Genomic DNA, 15,837 nt, shown 5'->3' with positions numbered 1-15,837 from the left:
AGAACTTCTGCATAAACCGGAAGTGACATCATCGCATAGATGATACCGATCGCTGCCCCCAACCCCACCTCCGGAAACCTCCCACCGGTTGCAAGGAGGGACTTGGCAACCCTAGGTCTGTGGAGGGGGGGGAGAGGGGCACAAAATCTATTGGCCTTGCAGGGCACAAACTGCAAACATCAGTGGGATGCAGAGGGAGGGGGCACCATGCAGAAATCTGCCCTCACTCCCCGCCCCCCGTTATCCCCAAGCCCTGTGCAATTGTTCAGCCTTTAGCAGAAGACACAGCTAACATATTGCCCAGTTTTCCCTTCAACCCACTCCATCCCTCTCTTCTCAAACCAGAGGTGCTGATCCCTGCATTGAGCTAGCACAATAACCTGCAGCAATAGGGTTGCCGGGTCCCTCTTCGCCACCAGCAGGAGGATTTTAGGGCAGACCCTGAGGGGGGCAGGATTTGGGGAGGGGAGGAACTTCAATGCCATAGAGTCCAATGGCCAAAGAGCCCATTTTCTCCAGGGGAACTGATCTCTCTTGGCTGGAGATCAGTTGTAATAGCAGGAGATCTCCAGCTGGTACCTGGAGGCTGGCAACCCTACATAGCACGGGGATGAAGAGTGTGGCCCAGGCGCAGGGCACAGAGGGAGGTGGGCATGCAGTCCCTTCCTCCAAACTGCAGCCTGCTTACTTTACACAATCCAACACGACAGGTGCTTGATGAGGGCAGAACAGAAGCACGGTGTCAGGTATCTGATTGATTCCCAATTCTAATAGATTATCCACCACCACCCAAATTCCAAGATTGGCAGAAGGAGGAGAGAGGAAATGAGCAGGCATCTCGGTTCTCGCGTATGCTGTAGCCACATGCACAGAGGTGCGCACGGCAGCAGTGTCTTCGCACCTGTTCGCCATGGGCATTTTGTAGGAGGAGGTTCCAGCGGCTAGGCCAGTTATGAGGTTCCCCAAACTGATTCCAAACAGCGGCTCTTGGCGATCACTCTCTAGAACCTGGATGGAAGGAAGCCCCCGGCAATCGACAGTGACTAAGAATAGGATTCTATATAGGGGGAAAACCTCAATTTTTAATGTTTGGGAAGTATTATTAGAAATATAAAACAATGATTAACATTATGTTAATCATAATCTCATGTGTAGCAGTGGATTATAATCTGGAGAACCAGGTTTGATTCCCCAATCCTCCACATGAAGCCAGCTGGGTGACCTTGGGCTAGTCACAGCTCTCTTAGAGCTCTCTCAGCCCTACCTACCTCACAGGGTGTCTGTTGTGGGGAGGGGAAGGGAAGGTGATTGTAAGCCGGTTTGAGTCTCCCTTAAGTGGTAGAGAAAGTCGGCATATAAAAACCAACTCTTCTTCTTTTTCTTCTTCTTTATAATTCATTTTAAATATATCAATCTAAGGATAATTATTGCATTGCCTTTTACTACATACAGTTCATTATATTGCTGAAGGTATAAAAAAAAGAATAGGATTCTATATAGATGAATAACAGCATGCAAAGGTAACAGTACATATTTTATTTACCGTACTTCATTTATACCCTGCCTTTCTCCTCAATAGGGACCCAAACCGGCTTAAATCATTCTCCTCTCCTCCATTTTCTCCTCACAACAACCCTGTGTGGTAGGTTAGGCCGAGAGTGTGTGACTGGCTCAAGGTCACCCAGAAAGCTTCTATGGCACGAGAGGGGATTTTTATCCAGGTCTCCCAGATGCTAATTCAACACTCTTAACTGCTGCACCATACTGATTCTCATTTTCTGCATATACCGGTATTCAATGTTTTAAAAAGCTAAATTCCTTCACAAACCATATTGCATGCTTCTGTTTAAAAATTATGGGGCAGGACAATATACACCAGCACAGTTTTTTCTCTCAAAGAGCGGCAGTGATTGGGCAAAGTGCACGTAGAATCATAGAACTGGAAGGGATCACCAGGGTCATCTAGTCCAACCCCCTGCACAATGCAGGAGATACACAACTACCTCCCCCCCACGCCCCCAGTCACACCCAGTCACCCCCAGTGACGCCATGCCCAGAAAATGGCCAAAAAAATCCTCCAGGATCCCTGGCCAATCTGGCCTGGAGGAAAATTGCTTCCTGACCCCAATTGAGAGGGAGGGCAGGAAGGGTTGCATCAGTGTTTGGCTCTCGTGGCCCCTTCCTGCCCTGCCTCTCATGATCAGCCTCAAAGAATCAGCATTGCCGACAGATGGCCATCTAGCCTCTGCTTAAAAACCTCCAGGGAAAGAGAGCCCACCACCTCCCGAGGAAGCCTGTTCCACTGAGGAACCGCTCTGTTAGAAAATTCTTCCTAATGTCTAGACGGAAACTCTGATTTAATTTCAACCCGTTAGTTCTGGTCCGACCTTCTGGGTCAACAGAAAAAAACTCTGCACCATCTAAATGTGATTGACTTCTCTGTCTTAAGTGTTCTTAAGTTTAAGGCACAAGAGTCTCTGGCTTAGATTTAAAGATCTTACTGCTGTTGGACCTCCAGAGGAACCAGTTGGCCACTGTGGGAGACAAGATGCTGGACGAGATGGACCCTCACTGGCCTGATCTGGCCAGGGTCTCCACTTATATTATTACTGCTCATACAAAGAGAGTGGGGTTCACCGGCTTCCCCAGCTACATCCCCAAAATGTTTGCTCAAGAGGGTCAAAGGTGAATCCAGAATGACTTTGGGGGGGCACAGGGGCTGTAAAGCCATCAGTTCTAATGTAGAATAACAAAAGGGGAGGTGTTCATCGATACACAGAGGGCAGTGTAGGGGCTGAGATTTAAAGCATGCATGTATCTCCAAGCTCTAAGCCGCTATAGTGCAAGATGGGAAATGAGGTTTGCAGGAGCGCAATACGTTGCTCAAGAGAGGGATTCCTTGCATGTGAGCTACCTTCCTGACGTTCTCAATGAGCTCTTTGGCTTGGGCTGGATCCCCAGGTCCACCGGAAATGAAAAGTCCATCATAGTCCATCTTGGTGAAATCGTGATTCCAAGGAACCAGATGCACCTCGGCACCTCTCTGGGAAAACAAACAAACCAGGTAACCAAACTTGTGGCATTAATGTCATCTAGATTCGGTGATGTTGAAGAAGGTAGTGTAAGAGAGCAAAGCGTTGGGTCTGAACCCAGCAGAGACAAATTCCAGTCCCTGCTTTGCTTATGAAGCCCGGTGGGTAGCTCAAGCATCCTACAATCTCCTACCACATACTCCCAGGAGACCAACAAGCAGCGGGTGTGATCAGCCTTTTTGCCATTTTTCCCATGAGCCCAACTACTTCTGAACATGGACGTTCCATTCAGCTATCACAGCTGACCATTTTGGGCAGAGGCAAGAAGGAGGAGGAGGAGGTTTTTATACTCCAATTTTCTCTACCTTTAAGGAGTCACAAACCAGCTTACAATCGCCTTCCCTTCCTCTCTCCACAACAGACACCTTGTGAAGTAGGTGGGGCTGAGAGAGTTCAGAGAGAACTGTGACTGGCCCAAGGTCACCCAGCAGGCTTCATGTGGAGGAGTGGGGAAACCAATCCAGTTCACCAAATTAGAGTCCACCGCTCATGTGGAGGAGTGGGGAATCAAACCTGGTTCTCCAGATTAGCATCCACCGCTCCTAACCACTACACCACACTGGCTCTCATCAGCTATCTCCACATCTTGAGGCCTTCCTCATACCACCATCTTTTAGCGAATGAGGAAAGAACACTTTATTTATTTATTTAAATGTAAACCTTGCATAGAGAGCAAGCATGGCGAAATGGTTAAGAGCTGTGGACTCTAATCTGGAGAACCGGGTTTGATTCCGCACTCCTCCCCATGAAGCCTGCTGGGTGACCTTGGGCCAGTCACAGTTCTCTCTGAACTCTCTCAGCCCACGCGGGGGCAGGCAATGGCAAAACCACCTCCCAACGTCTCATGCCTTGAAAACCTTATGGGGTTGCCATAAGTCAGCTGTGACTTGATGGCGCTTTCCACCACCACCACCAAACCTTGCATATAGGTGGCAACAACATTCAAATCTCAACGACCTCCTCCAGGGACTCAAAACAGATATTCAACGGAACAGGAGACAAGATCGAATCCTGTGGCACCCCAGTGACTAAAAATCATGAGTTGGGACAGCAATTTCTCAGCACCAGCTTCAGAGGCCGGCCTGCCATGAAGAAATGGGCCCACCGCAAAATGTTTCCTCCCAGCCATAAGGATACTGTGGTTGATGGTACTGAACACTTGTGAGACACGCCATTTTCTGGCATAGATCATTCGTCAGGTCAATGCAGTCTATGGTCCAAATCCAGGTGAGAAAGCAGAGTGATACAGGTCTACATAATAATCTTCCAGGGATCTCTGGGGTTATGTTGCCAGCTTGTGTGGTCACTCAAGTAACTGTTCTGTGAACCTAATGGAATATATTGGGAATATTTTCTTCTGGATTCATGCCTACTGGATTTCTGTATGGCTGACCTATGCAGGCTAATGGAATGAACACTCTCTACACATATCCAAAGATTTCTTCCTCTTTATGATTGCCATTCCCCTAGTCTGAAAAATGTATCAGACAGAATGAGACACACCTGCCCTATTTTTTTGTTAAGTGAACTCCCAGTCCCCTGATCCCATCTCTGTTTTTGGTACCATTGCTCAAGCTGTAGGTAGCCACGGCATCAGTGAAAACCAGCGCCGAGAAGCCCTTTGCGAGATAGCTCCATAGAAGAGAAAGCTGTTGAGGATTTACCTTGATGAGCAAGCGAACAGCGTTGTGCTTTAGTCCACAATCCACAGCTATGACTTTTATTGGATTCCCTTTGCCATACACTTTGATGTCCTGTCAATATGAAGAAATGAACGAGTGAACATGTGAAGTTCTGTCCCACTGAGTCAGACCCCTGGTCCAGCATGGTCAGTGCAGTCTACTCAGAGAGATGGTGGGGGTCCAGAGTCTCAGGCAGGGGTCTTTCAAACCGTGTTTGTTTATTTGAAGAACGTTGGTGGTGTACGACTTCCCCGGCTGTTTCCCTCTGCCACTGATATTTGGAATGAGAAGGCTGCTGCTGTTGGAGATTACAGTGGCTGAACAATGGCGATAGATCCCTTACTCATCCATTCATCTAATTCCCTTTTAAAGCAATCTATGCCAACCACATCTTATAGAATCATAGAGTTGGAAGGTACCACCAGGGTCATCTAGTCTAACTCCCTGCACAATGCAGGATATTCACAACTACCTCCCTCCCACCCCCCCAGTGACCCCTACTCCATGCCCAGAAGATGACCAAGATTCCCTCCCTAAGGTCATAGAATCAGCATTGCTGACAGATGGCCATCTAGCCTCTTCTTAAAAACCTCCAGGGAAGGAGAGCTCACCACCTCCTGAGGAAGCTTGTTCCACTGAGGAACCGCTCTAACTGGTAGAAAATTCTTCCTAATGCCTAGACGGAAACTCTTTTGATTTAATTTCAACCCGTTGGTTCTGGTCCGACCTTCTGGGGCAACAGAAAACAACTAGGCAACATCCTCTATATGAAAGCCCTTGTGGTGGCCAATTCCATAGGTTCATTGAGTGAACAAGTACTCCACCCTAAACATGCGGCTAATAAGTTTCACTGGGTGAACCAGATCATAGCAGGATAAGACAGGGAGAAAAATGCATCTCTGCCCACTCTGAACACATCAAGCCGCCTTATACTGAATCAGAACCTTGGTCCATCAAGAGTCAGTATTGTCTACTCAGAGTAACAGTGGCTCTCCAGGGTCTCAAACAGAGGTCTTTTGCATCACCTACTGCCAGATCCTTTAACTGGAGAGGACGGGGATTGATCTGGGATCTTCTGCATGCCAAGCAGATGCTCTGCCACTGAGCCACAGTTTTCTCCAAGCTCTACCGACAGTGGGATCCTGTGGTTCCCTCCCACTACGAGGAATCTTTACCTACTTGCCTGGTTCCTTTAACTGGAGATGCCGAGGATTGAACCTGGGACCTTCTTCATGCCAAGCAGACCCTCTACCACTGAGCCCCAGCCCCTCCCTATGGCTCTCCAGGGTCTCAGGCAGGGGTCTTTCCCATCACCTACTTGCCCAGTCCCTTTAACTGGAGATGCAGGGGACTGAACCTGGGACCTTCTGCATGCCAAGCAGATGCTCTGCCACTGAGCCACGGCCCCTCCTTTCTCCAGAAACTGGTTGCAAAAGCAGGCAAAGCGGAGAGCTGAACTGCAGAAATGCTTTCAGCTGCTGCACTGGAATAAAAAATGAAAATCCATCCTGTCTAACCTACCATTGATAAGAAAACGCCTCGATGTTCCTGCCTCTTGATTTACATGAAAACAGTTCTTTGCTGGGACATCGATTATCATGTCCTATAATTACCACCAATGAAGAGCTTAGTTAATTGTCAGCTTTATTTGTGACGTGACTTTATAAGCCTATAAAGCGAAGTTATAAAGATAATGAGATCACAGGAGTTCTGTTAATCTTTCTATATCTCTTTTATGGATGCTATTTTCGGCTTTTTTATGGCAATCCCTTCTCGCTAATGGCAGGCGGGATCAACAGCAGCCAGTCGCTGCCGCTTATTTATTCTGCAAAATGGTGAAAACTGAAACTCAGCGTTAGATCTCGATTACAACAACAGTTCGTTTTTTTTATTCTACACAGACCGAGTCTTCTATCCGAAAACTAGCAGCAAACATTTAAATCAAGAGAGGGAAAAGAATCAAAAACACACCACAAAAGATAAAATGTGCACAACTTGAATCATTAGGGAACAATCCAGATCTAGTCTATGGGGCTTATTCCCAAAGTGTTTTTAGGATTGATCTGTAGGGCTGTCAAAAAAAAAATAATTCGGTACAGTTCGGATTCAGCCGAATTTGGCCCTTGTGGGTTCGGTACGTGCCGAAGTCCGAACTCCCCCACTTCGGATCCGTTCAATTCGGCGGGAATTCAAAGTTCGGAAACAAATTCGGCCGAATAAAGCCATTAAAAACACAATCGCGCCTTTCCGCGGCTCTGGGGGGGGCATTTTTGGGGTTAGAGATCCCAAACCTTCGGCAGAGCTTCAAAGGACGTTTATTGAAAGACTCCCCAAGTTTTGTAAAGATTGGGTCAGGGGGGGCTGAGATATGGGCCCTGAAAGGGGTCCCCCCCACCCTTAATGTGCATCTCTCCGTAGAGCTTGCTGCCCACGCACAAAGCTCCCAGCCCCGACAACAGCTGAGAAAATTGCAAAACAACACAACCTTGTTAAACAACACCTTTGCAACACACAACTGAAACCTCCCCCCTCAAACCAGGGAGCGAGAGACTCGAGGGGGAACACACACCCCAGGCAGAACCGACGAAAGCCCCCTTTGGCTTCCCCCCCACCCACAGAAACTGCTCCCTCCCCACACACACACAGACTCTGCTTTCCCACACACACACACACATACACAGGAGAAAAATTATAGATTAAAGCCCCCAAAGGGGTCTTACTGTGGCTGTCTTCTGTTCCATCAAGAGGGGCTGAAGAGGACTTGTAAATAATCCAAGATGATTCCAATTAGGCACGGAACGTTTTGCTCTGGAGATGCACAGGATCGGCTGATCCATTCATCCCAATAGAGAAAAGGGGAAAGGGGAAAGGGGAAAGCCCATATCTCGGGACCCCCTGACCCAATGTTCACAAAACTTGGGGGGTATCTTAAGAACACTGGTCTGAAACTCCGCTCAAAGTTTGGGATCTGAACCCCCAAAAATGCGCCCCCTGCAGCCATGGAAAGAGAAAAGGGGGGAGGCGATATTTCTGCCCCCACTGAACCCATCTTTACAAAACTTGGGTAGTATCTTAAGAATAACTGTCTGAAGCTATGCTAAAAGTTTGGGGGCTATATCCCCCAAAAAGCGCCCCCTGCAGCCACATAAATGGAAAAGGGGGGGAGGGAAAAGGGGGAGAGCCCATATCTCGAGACCCCCTGACCCAATGTTTACAAAACTTGGGGGGTATCTTAAGAACACTGGTCTGAAACTCCGCTCAAAGTTTGGGATCTGTACCCCCAAAAATGCACCCCCTGCAGCCATGGAAAGAAAAATGGGGGGAGCCCATATCTTGGGACCCCCTGACCCAATGTTTACAAAACTTGGGGGGTACCTTAAGAAGCTTCATCTGAAGCTCCAGTGAAGGTTTTGTGTCTGTACCCCAAAAAATACGCCCCCTGCAGCCACAGAAAGGAGCGAATGTGCACAAGCACCCCCCACACACACACGAGGATTTCGCTCTCTCTCTCTCTCTCCCTGGCCGGGCCGCACATCAGCTGATTCCTCCAGTACTCAATCCTGACTGATTGGCCAGAAGAAGACCCAGCTTGCCCACCGATTGGCCGGGGGAGGAGAATGCTGCTTACTGACGGTTATGCTGCTTACTGACGGCCCCGAATTGGCCGAATTTATTCGCGAACTCCCGAACTCGCTGAATTCGGCCCCCCCGGTTGCCTGCCAGTTTTGAGTTCGGTTCCTCCCGAACTAAAAACCACCGAATCAGGGGAAATTCGGCTGATTTTCAGTTCGGGCCGAACCGAATTGACAGCCCTATTGATCTGATAATTTCCATTAAAGTTAGTAGCCTTTGAATATATTGTTAGACCATTTTAAAAAAAGTTTTCTACATTATCTGTGGCTTGGATTTTAATGGCTTGTTTTTTTATTGTGGTTATTAATTGTCAGCCACTTTAAGCAGGACTGTGAAGAGGTGGCATAGAAATGTTCTAAATAAACATTGTTTGCCACTTCACAGAGTTTTATGTGGTTGCAAGGATAACAGCTTGACACAGCGCTGCAGTTTTTAACGGCAGCTCAACCTTCTTCTTCATCATGTCTATTTCCACAATAATATCCACTAGCTCTTCCCTGACTCTACTTTTCTATTATCAAAAAACTCTTTCGCAGCTCCATTTCAAGTTGATTTTATAAACCTCCCCGCCCCCTCCGTAAGATAGAGTGCCTAGAAGGAAACACAACCTTTACCTTGGTTGAAACTTCAGCAACCAAGTTTCTCTTGTTTGGATCCAAGAATTCCACCGGCTGACCCTCAAACTCAATCTTCCCGAGAACAGTTCCCTGATGGAAATAAAAAATTAAACAGGTGAGTGCCGGCCAGAAAGACAGGTGGCACCAGGTACTAATGAACAAACTCTCTTAGGAACTGGAACAACCGCCCCCATGTTTTGGTCTGACTTCTTTGTAACCAGGTTTTCTGTCTAAATCAAGGTTACAGAAACTTCTCAGCCCGAATACAAAATGAAACATGCTGTCAACCTGTGAAGGGGGGGGGGGAATGAGGGTTGTATTGCCCCCCAGGGGGCAGGGGGGCAGCAACAGCTTCTGCTTTTAGGAGGGACTGGACCATTGCACAAGAGGTGGGCAGCAGGCTACCTGTCGCACAACCTGAGCGCAGTGAAGAACAGAGAATCATAGAATCATTAGAGTTGGAAAGGGACCACCAGGGTCATCTAGTCCAACCCCCTGCACAATGCAGGAAATTCACAACTGCCTCCCCCCCCCACACACACACACACACATACCTCCAGGGATTCCTACCTGCCCAAAAGATTATTTTAAAAAACCCTCCATGATCCCTGGCCAATCTGAGAAGACAGCAGTCTAAAGCTGACTCACCACCCTCCAAATGATAATTTGTAAGATCATCTAAACTGATCTGTAGAAGTGCCTTTAAATTGGTTTGTTAATAAAAGACATTTTTGACCGATTGTACCCCTTGGGGAATTCTCGCTGTAGGTAGGGTTGCCAGGTCCCTCTTTGCCACCAGCGGGAGGTTTTTGGGGTGGAGCCTAAGGAGGGCGGGGTTTGGGGAGGGGAGGGACTTCAATGCCATAGAGTCCAATGGCCAAATCGGTCATTTTCTCCAGGTGAACTGATCTCTATTGGCTGGAGATCAGTTGAATTAGCAGGAGATCTCCAGCTAGTACCTGGAGGTTAGCAAGCCTAGCTGTAGGTTGTGGTCCACCATGCTTTGATGCAACTAGAGATCTAGGCACTTGACACAGCCTAACCTGAGTCTGAAAAACATGTCTGAAAAACCTGAGTCTGAAAAACAGACTCAGCCTAACCTGAGTCTGAAAAACCACACTGGAAGTTGATAATCTCCAGGGCAATTTTACTACTCCATCTGAAAACTGATCTGCAAAGTACTGACCGGGGCTTCATTTGTGTCCAGAAATGTCTCTTTCCTATCTTTTATGACTAAAATCCAGCATGAAGAATTGTTCTTAGTGTACTCAGAAGTTTGATTTTAGTTGGTCCTAAAAAGAGTTTTTGTTATATTTTGTTAGATTACGAATTTTTCCCCCTAATGAATCAAAACAGCTTCTTGAATTTTTTTTGTCTACCTTGTCTCGAATTATCTTGGAGAGCATCCTGGTATCAATACCGTAAAGAGCCGGGACCTGGAAGAAAGAAACACAAAATACAGGCGGTGAGAAATTAGACTTGGAAATGTACTTTGTGGAAGAGAACACTGCAGATGCAGGCTTCGGGAATGTCAACAGCAAAACTAATATTGATCTCCACGGGGACTATACATCAAACACCAAATGCCAATTTTTTATGCTCAAAACTCCATCTGATTATTCTGTCCCGTCAGAGCCGCATGGCAAACACTCTGTCTCATCACCCGTAACTGTGAGAGCTGATCTTTACCTTACGCATGGCTTTCTGGCAAAAAACAGTGTTCACCTGGGGAGGATTTGTGCACGCATAATATTGACCATATGAAGCCATGTCGTGATTTCCACGTACTTCAACAAGAACTGGGTTGTTAGTGCCAGTACAACTGCAAGTCACTCCTGTTCAGATGTTATCCAAGGATCATTTCTGAGGAAAACAGACAGGGAGGGGCCATGGCTCAGTGGCAGAGCCTCTGCTTGGCATGCAAAAGGTCCCAGGTTCAATCCCCAGCATCTCCAGTTAAAGGGACTAGGCAAGTAGGTGATGGGAAAGACCTCAGCCTGAGACCCTGGAGAGCCGCTGCCCATCTGAGTAGACAATACTGACTTTGAAGGACCAAAGGTCTGATTCAGTATAAGGCAGATTCATGCAATAGGACCAGTGCCACTTTGTTTATAAATATTTTTAAACCTTTCACGCTCATCTAGATGGCCACAGGGGATCTCAAAAAAGTTTACACAACAAACCATAAAAACAGCAATGAAACACCCGCACACAAAAAGCAAATGAACAGAAGCGTAAAACAAAGGGTTAAAGCACATCTTAAAAACCAGCACTTACAACCATCTTTTCCAAAAGCCAATACCACACAGCCGTAAACACAGGCAAACATTTGAGTGCTGAAACAAATCAGTAAAACAATACATGTAAGAACAAACCAATCCACAAATGCCTGCGAAAATACAATTGTACCTACTGCCTAAAACTGAAGAGTTTGGTGCCAGAGGTGGACACTTGTAGAGAGGAGGGCAAAAGGACGAGCTCTCCATGCAGCTACACCCACACCCAAACGCCTCTTCCATCATTCTGGACGCAGTCCAAGTGCAACTGAACACATTGACCCTCACAATTTCTCCTCAAAAATCCAGGGGATTGCAATTTTGGAAAGGCACCGAGGCTTCTCTGTGAAGAGATTGCTCGTCCCACAGAACAAAAAATTCCAGGACTACCCAGGAAGAAGAAGCAACTGTTAAGCCAGTATAGATCTGTAGTGGACTCTCTGCATCCACACAAATCAGCTACCTTGAGCCATGAGGAAAGGTAGGATAAAAATATTAAAATATATAATCGGCAGGGCTCCTGCTGAGAAAAAGGAGCTCCAACGGATCAACTAGTTGAGGAAAATATAGCCTACCGTTCCAAGTGCTATCAATGATGCCAGGAAAGAGGAAGAAGAAGAGTTGGAGCTCCAGTTTTCTCTACCTTAAGGAGTTCACCGCTCATGTGGAGGAGTGGGGAATCAAACCCAGGTCTCCAGATTAGAGTCCGCCGCTCATGTGGAGGAGTGGGGAAACCAACCCAGTTCTCCAAATTAGAGACCTTAACTACTACACCACGCTGGAAGTTGATAATCTCCAGGGCAATTTTAGCACAAGGTAACATCTACTACGATATTCCTTACCTGTGTGTGACACCCAGATCAGCACCCAGGAGGGTGCCGGGTGGTTTTCTGTTGCCCCAGAAGGTCGGACCAGAACCAACAGGTTGAAATTAAATCAAAAGAGTTTCCGTCTAGACATTAGAAAGAATTTTCTAACAGTCAGAGCAGTTCCACAGTGGAACAGGCTTGGTGGGAGGTGGTGAGCTCTCCTCCAGAGGTTTTGAAGCAGAGGCTAGATGGCCATCTGTCAGCAATGCTGGTTCTATGACCTTAGGCAGATCATGAGAGGGAGGGCATCTTGGCCATCTTCTGGGCATGGAGCAGGGGTCACTGGGGTGTGGGGGGTAGGTAGTTGTGAATTTCTTGCATTGTGCAGGGGGTCGGACTAGATGACCCTGGTGGTCCCTTCCAACTCCATGATTCTATGATCACTCAGCTGGGAGTTCCTAGATGCCTAAGTGTTCCTCACCTGTTCCTGTTTCAGCCACTCCCCGAGGGTCTGGACTGCCTGCCAGTGACTGTAGTCGTTGCTATAATCCAGCACTAGCAAACCTGAAGCCTGTGAAGAATGACAGCACAAATGTCACCAAGAGAAGCAATTGTAAAAGACTTAAATTTTAAAAATATATAAATGATCCATAAAATAATTCTATTACAATCCGAAGCCAACCCTAAGACTAAAAGAACAGAACGTGAAACTCCACGGTATCCCAAAGAACGCCCTCTGGATGATTCTGGAAATGACCTCCTATCATTTATGCCAGGGGTATCAAGCTCAATTGTTACGAGGGCCGGATATGACACAAATGTCACTTGGTCGGGCCGGGCCAGGCCTTGCCAGCCCACATCAAGAGTGGGGTGGTGGTGGCTGCGGGCCGTCTTAGCAGCATTCTAGGCCCCCGGGCAAAGCCGTGCCCTGGGGGCCCCTACCTACACAACCACTCACTGGAATAAAAATAGTCAAAAAGGGCAAGAGTCCAGTAGCACCTTAAAGACTAACAAAAATATTTTCTGGTAGGGTATGAGCTTTCGTGAGCCACAGCTCACTTCTTCAACCCCCTGATCTGAAGAAGTGAGCTGTGGCTCACGAAAGCTCATACCCTACCAGAAAATATTTTTGTTAGTCTTTAAGGTACTACTGGACTCTTGCCCTTTTTGACTACTGCAAACAGACTAACACGGCTACCCACTGTGGAATAAAAATGTAAGGGGTCGATAAAATTAAAGACATGTTTATTGGTACTTCCAACAAAATCAGTGTTTAAACATTAAAAAAAAAACATGTTGTGCAGCAAAGTCTAATCAACACAAACATTTGAACAATATAACATGATATTTATAGTTTATAATATGTACAGTTTAGTATAGTATTTGTTTATTCATTGACAGCAAGCCTCCACAGCACAAGGATCTTCGCTGTGTGACTGAAGGTAAGCTGTGGCAGCCATTTTGTGGCTGGCTCTGCCTCTTGAGGCAGCCATTTTGTGGCTGGCTCTGCCTCTTGTGGCAGCCATTTTGTGGCTTGCTCTGCCTCTTGAGGTAGCCATTTTGTGGCAGCCATTTTGTGGCTTGCTCTGCCTCTTATGGCAGCCATTTTGTGGCTTGCTCTGCCTCTTGAGGTAGCCATTTTGTGGCTGGCTCTGCCTCTTGTGGCAGCCATTTTGTGGCAGCCATTTTGTGACGGTGCCCACCATGCGTTGTCAGAACTCCCAAGGTACCCACAGGCTCAAAAAGGCTAGAGACCCACTGAGTTAGAAAATGAATGCCAAGGAAGCCAATATACTCATAAACGTGTGTCACAACCCGCAATCTCGGTGTTGGCGTGTGGGTGTCTGTTGAAGGTCATGCGATTGCCGCTGCTTACCTTGACACCGTCTGATTCCAAGAATTTACTGAGGCCCATTTCATCCAAAGCTGCCGGGTCGGGGACGCCTCCATTGCCTATGATGGGATTAACCAGTGTGAGAATCTGTCCATGGTAGCTGGGGTCAGTCAGACTTTCTGCGTACCTGAGTTACACACAACAGGAAATTATTCTCGTGAGCGAGGATATAAAAGCCAACCGAAATGAGAGCTCCCTGCCAGAGCAGCCGGCGCAAAGGCTGGGGAGAGGATTGAGAAGCTATACCAAGACTCGAAAGGTCTGCCACACTTTCATAATTCTTAAAAAGGTAAAGGTCCCCTGTGCAAGCACCGGGTCATTCCTGACCCATTGGGTGACATCACATCCCGACGTTTCCAAGGCAGACTTGGTTTACGGGGTGGTTTGCCAGTGCCTTCCCCAGTCATCTTCCCTTTACCCCCAGCAAGCTGGGTCCTCATTTTACCAACCTCGGAAGGATGGAAGGCTGAGTCCACCTTGAGCCGGCTACCTGGAATCGACTTCTGTTGGGATCAAACTCAGGTCGTGAGCAGAGCTTGGACTGCAGGACTGCAGCTTACCACTCTGTGCCATGGGGCTCCTTCATAATTCTTACGGACTGCATATTTTGGGAGTACATCGTGTAAACTGATAGGAAGAAAGTAGATGCCTTTGAAATGCGGTGTTGGAGGGAGAGTGTTATAGATACTGTGGACGGCCAAAAAACCAAATCAGTGGGTTCTAGATCAAATCAAGCCTGAACTGACCCTAGAAGCCAAAATGCCTAAACTGAGGATGTCGTATTTTGTGAGCAACTGTGCATGTGACAAGACCCACAATTTGGGTTAAGAATTCATATCAAGCCACTCAAAATATTAGATAAAATATTTCATAAGGTCTATTTCCAGATGTGTTTTTATAATTTTATGCATTTATGACCATTGGTCGTTTACATTGTTATATCCACTGTGCGTAAGAATTTTATAACTGTTTTTTATATGTAGCTTGTATTCCAGGCCCTGTGTTTTTAATAATTTTACTATGTACACCTAGAAATAAATGTAATGATTTGTTATATTGTTTAGTTTGTAGCTCAACCTTTGAAGCTCTGTCCACTCATTTGGTTGTGGTTTTTTCCTTTTTGTTGTTCTATTGAACTGATCTCTGTTGCCTGGAGATCAGTTGTAATAGCGGGGGATATCCAGCCACCATCTAGAGGTGGCCACCCTAGATGGCGTGGCATCCCTTGGGAGCTTCTGAGGGCAAGGGCACACAGTGTTGCTTCCAGTCACTTTGCTGAGAGGTAGGGTTGCCAGGTCCCTCTTCGCAACCGCCAGGAGGTTTTTGGGGCGGCGCCTGAGGAGGACGGGGTTCGGGGAGGGGAGGGACTTCATTGCCATAGAGCAGTGCTCCCCAACCTTTTTATCGCCGCGGACCGGTAAATGTTTGATAATTTTTCCGTGGCCCGCTTGTTTTGATTTAATAATTTTAATTTAATTGTATTTAAACATGCCTTCAAAATAAAATACAGCTACACCAAAAAATGAATATAAAGTGATTTATTTTATTTAACTCACTAGAATGCCAAATCAATGAGAACCCTGAGCTTGTTTCTTTGCAACGAGATGGTTCCATCTGGGGGTAATAGGAGACAATGACAACTGTGAAATATATATATAAATCACAAAAGATGACTGTGCCCCCTTTCAATACAGAGATGCCAGCGTTCCCCTTTCAATACAGAGATGCCAGCGTTCCCCTTTCAATACAGAGATGCCAGCGTTCCCCCCTTTCAATGCAGAGATGCCAGCGTTCCCCCCTTTCAATGCAGAGATGCCAGCGTTCCCCCCTTTCA

General features: G+C 46.9%; 1 protein-coding gene across 1 annotated transcript in view; it reads right to left on the bottom strand.

Moving 5' to 3' along the window:
• CPS1 (carbamoyl-phosphate synthase 1) overlaps window positions 1-15,837 on the bottom strand; it is a 146,973-nt gene that overhangs the window by 113,360 nt on the left and 17,776 nt on the right. Inside the window, exons 3-9 of the mRNA XM_056861131.1 lie at window positions 13,986-14,130; window positions 12,591-12,680; window positions 10,404-10,460; window positions 9,022-9,114; window positions 4,757-4,846; window positions 2,915-3,043; window positions 902-1,008 (exon numbers count right to left, since the gene is read on the bottom strand). Of these exons, the coding sequence (XP_056717109.1) occupies window positions 902-1,008; window positions 2,915-3,043; window positions 4,757-4,846; window positions 9,022-9,114; window positions 10,404-10,460; window positions 12,591-12,680; window positions 13,986-14,130 (711 nt within the window). The remainder of the gene's footprint in view (window positions 1-901; window positions 1,009-2,914; window positions 3,044-4,756; window positions 4,847-9,021; window positions 9,115-10,403; window positions 10,461-12,590; window positions 12,681-13,985; window positions 14,131-15,837) is intronic.

This window comes from Euleptes europaea, chromosome 15, assembly GCF_029931775.1.
Source record: "Euleptes europaea isolate rEulEur1 chromosome 15, rEulEur1.hap1, whole genome shotgun sequence".
NCBI classification, from domain to species: domain Eukaryota; kingdom Metazoa; phylum Chordata; class Lepidosauria; order Squamata; family Sphaerodactylidae; genus Euleptes; species Euleptes europaea.
Note: the sequence above shows the minus strand (reverse complement) of the source record. Positions and strands in the feature narration are given on the sequence as shown.